Here is a 2,870-nt window from a genome sequence, read left to right on the forward strand (position 1 = left end):
ATTCTACTTCGACTAGTTTCTCAAATTCCCCATATCTCTGGATACTTAGAAAAGAAAAATTCCATTAATCAATCATTTACTGCTCTTCTTTACTTTAATTAATGGATGTTTATCACCACTTGTCTTGTATTGATGAGCCATTTTAATAAGACAAGAAAATTTGAACCAAGCCTAGCTCCCATTCATTGAATTTATCACATTAATCGTCTAGCATTGAATATATATATATACACACACACAATTAAAGTTTTAGGACAGTATACTACCTCATTCATAAATTGTTTCTCTTTCACATCTAAGCATGAAGCCTTCAAGAATGAATAAAACATGTATAGTTCCAACTTTGCTCATGCTTTGGATGGTCATGTCAGGTTCGGCAACAAGAAAAGCTCAAGAAGTGGAAGAAACTGGTAACTCTGATGTAAAAATTATTTTCTTTTTAGTGTTATTATTATGAGGTAATATTAATTATGAGAGAAATGTTACTGTGCAGAGAACGAGAGAGAGTTTGATTACATGAGAGGAAGTGAAAAGGGACCTCGTCACTGGGGAGAGTTAAAGAAAGAATGGTCAGCTTGTAAACATGGACAGATGCAATCGCCCGTAGACTTGTCATGTGCCAGAGTCAAAATCATCCCTCGCTGTCAACTACTCCAAACTGATTACTTTTCTTCTAATGCCACCATAGTCAACAGAGGCCATGATATTGCCGTCAGTCTCTCACCACCTTATTTATCACTCGTAATATATATATACACTTTCATGATCCATGCGTATATGTATACTGTATGCTGTTGCAGATATATTGGAAGGGTGATGCTGGCTCAATAGACATAAATGGAACCGAATTCTTTCTGAAACAGTGTCATTGGCACTCACCTTCTGAGCATTCCATCAATGGCAGGAAGTATAATTTGAAGTTTTATTTAAGATATGAAATAAAAAGTTGAAGAATTGAAACATGTATTGAAATGGTGAGACATTGTTAGGTATGACTTGGAGATGCACATGGTGCATGTAAGTGTGGAAAACAAGATTTTTGTGAGTGGTGCTTTCTATAAAATAGGGCATCGGCCTGATCGTTTTCTCTCTCAGGTTCCAATCTAATATTTCACGGTTTCATAATTTCCATTGTTATTGTGAAAGAGTGGTAATGGATATAATGTGTCTGAAAATTCAGCTTGAGAAAGAAATCGAGCACCTTGTTGATGGGAAAGTAGAGAGACAAATTGGAGAGATAAATCCCTCAGGAATACAGACAAGAGGAAATATGTATTACAGGTACTTAGGTTCACTCACCACTCCTCCTTGCACTGAAGGAGTCATCTGGAACATCGATAGAAAGGTACAAACTTACTTAAATTCTCTTGTGATATATTTGTTACTTTTAAGAAAATATATATTTTTTATTTTTTTTTTACTTTGAAATTATTAGGAATGAGAACATGTCTTAGGTAATAAAGTCAACCCTTCATCAAATATCTTTTATAAAATCATTAAAAGTTTATGTTTAAAGTTTGTAATATGCAATGTTTTTAAGATTTGAATATTCTAAAAAGTAAAATATATATATGTTTTTTACTGTTCTTAGCTTATTTTATGAACTGAATTGTTCTATTACTAATAAAGATTAAGATTAAAATTAAATGTGTACTGAATTAATAGAGATTGTACTTTTTATATTTATATTTTTACGAATTGGTTTATCATTAATAAATAATATATATTAATATGACTTTTTCATTGGAAGACTAACTAACCCCGTTTTAACCTATCAAATTCAAAGAAGATCCTTTTTGGCATTTAAATTAAATGAGCATTTATTATGTTGATCAAAATTAAAAGTCATTAAATCGATGACAGAAGAACATTTTAGGGTGAATGGCTGTGCCCTTAAATTTGTAAAATTACAATTAATTTTTTATTTCCTACACCCTATAAATTAATATATTGATCTTGTAACAAGTAAAATTATACTATTTGTCTCCATTAGTTTTAGATGAGTCATTCTTTTTTTTTTTGTATATTTCTCTTATTTTTATTTGATGGTGATTTTAATTGATTTGAATTTTTCAATTATTCTGTGCAGATAAGGACAGTGTCGGAAGCACAAGTGAGACTATTGAGAGAGGCAGTGCATGATGTAAGCCATTCAATGTGCCACTATTCTATATGTGATTCCAAATTTATTAAGAAAGATGATAATTACATTGAATAACTCTAATAAAAAGCTTTTAATTTAAAAAATGGCCAATTTTGCAGCATGCGGAGAGGAATTCAAGACCAAGGCAGCCACGTAACCGAAGAGATATATTATACTTCAGATTCAAAAGCAGAGCAAAATCAAAAAAATAGATTCTCTTGGGTTGATTTTGGGGTACATTTCCGTCGTGTTTTTCAGATATATATTTGGCTTTTTTTACGTGTTTATATTTTTTAAATAAAATTTTGTTTATATTCTGTTATGTTCATTTTTGAAAGTCTCAGTTAAGAATGTTCCATGCACTTGAAGAATCGTTGAAGGATATTTGGTTTTGAATTGAAATGATGTATTAATCTTTTATATAAAAGGAATTGAAAAAAATAGTTCCTAAAAGACAAAAATAACAAAAATCTTAGTGGGATAATATTAAAAATAATAATGAAAAAAACGGAAGAAAAGGAAATGTAAAGAAGAGAAACTGGGATAATATTAAAAATAATGATGATCAAAGAATGAAAAAGAAATGTCAAGAAGAAAAACGCATTATATTTGTTTCGGATGTGAAGGGCTGTGCTGGTCCCACGTCTCTACGTCACTCTCTTCTCGTATTTCGTACGTTTGGTCCTCAGTACTCGCTCCTCGGTGATTTTCTCAGTCTGCCGGCGGG

The 2,870-nt window shown here is 31.4% G+C and overlaps 1 protein-coding gene across 1 annotated transcript; it reads left to right on the forward strand.

Annotated features, from left to right (window-relative positions):
* Positions 1-268: 268 nt before the first annotated feature.
* Positions 269-2,545, forward strand: LOC148194270 (alpha carbonic anhydrase 7-like). The gene is made up of 7 exons (XM_088097478.1): positions 269-410; positions 494-711; positions 801-907; positions 990-1,095; positions 1,181-1,345; positions 2,090-2,143; positions 2,263-2,545. Exons 1-7 carry the CDS (start codon positions 302-304, stop codon positions 2,353-2,355), a joined length of 852 nt encoding a protein of 283 aa, XP_087953604.1. The 5' UTR covers positions 269-301; the 3' UTR covers positions 2,356-2,545.
* The last annotated feature ends 325 nt before the right edge of the window (positions 2,546-2,870 follow it).

This window comes from Vigna umbellata, chromosome 8 (assembly GCF_029865625.1).
Source record: "Vigna umbellata cultivar VRB3 chromosome 8, Vumbellata_1.0, whole genome shotgun sequence".
NCBI lineage: Eukaryota > Viridiplantae > Streptophyta > Magnoliopsida > Fabales > Fabaceae > Vigna > Vigna umbellata.

Bases quoted from the DNA above. Each gene is read 5' to 3' on its own strand.
- LOC148194270 (XM_088097478.1), top strand. From the start codon at position 302: ATGAAGCCTTCAAGAATGAATAAAACATGTATAGTTCCAACTTTGCTC. The intron at 411-493 runs GTAACTCTGATG...GTTACTGTGCAG, and splicing joins TCAAGAAGTGGAAGAAACTG to AGAACGAGAGAGAGTTTGAT. The intron at 1,346-2,089 runs GTACAAACTTAC...TATTCTGTGCAG, and splicing joins TCTGGAACATCGATAGAAAG to ATAAGGACAGTGTCGGAAGC.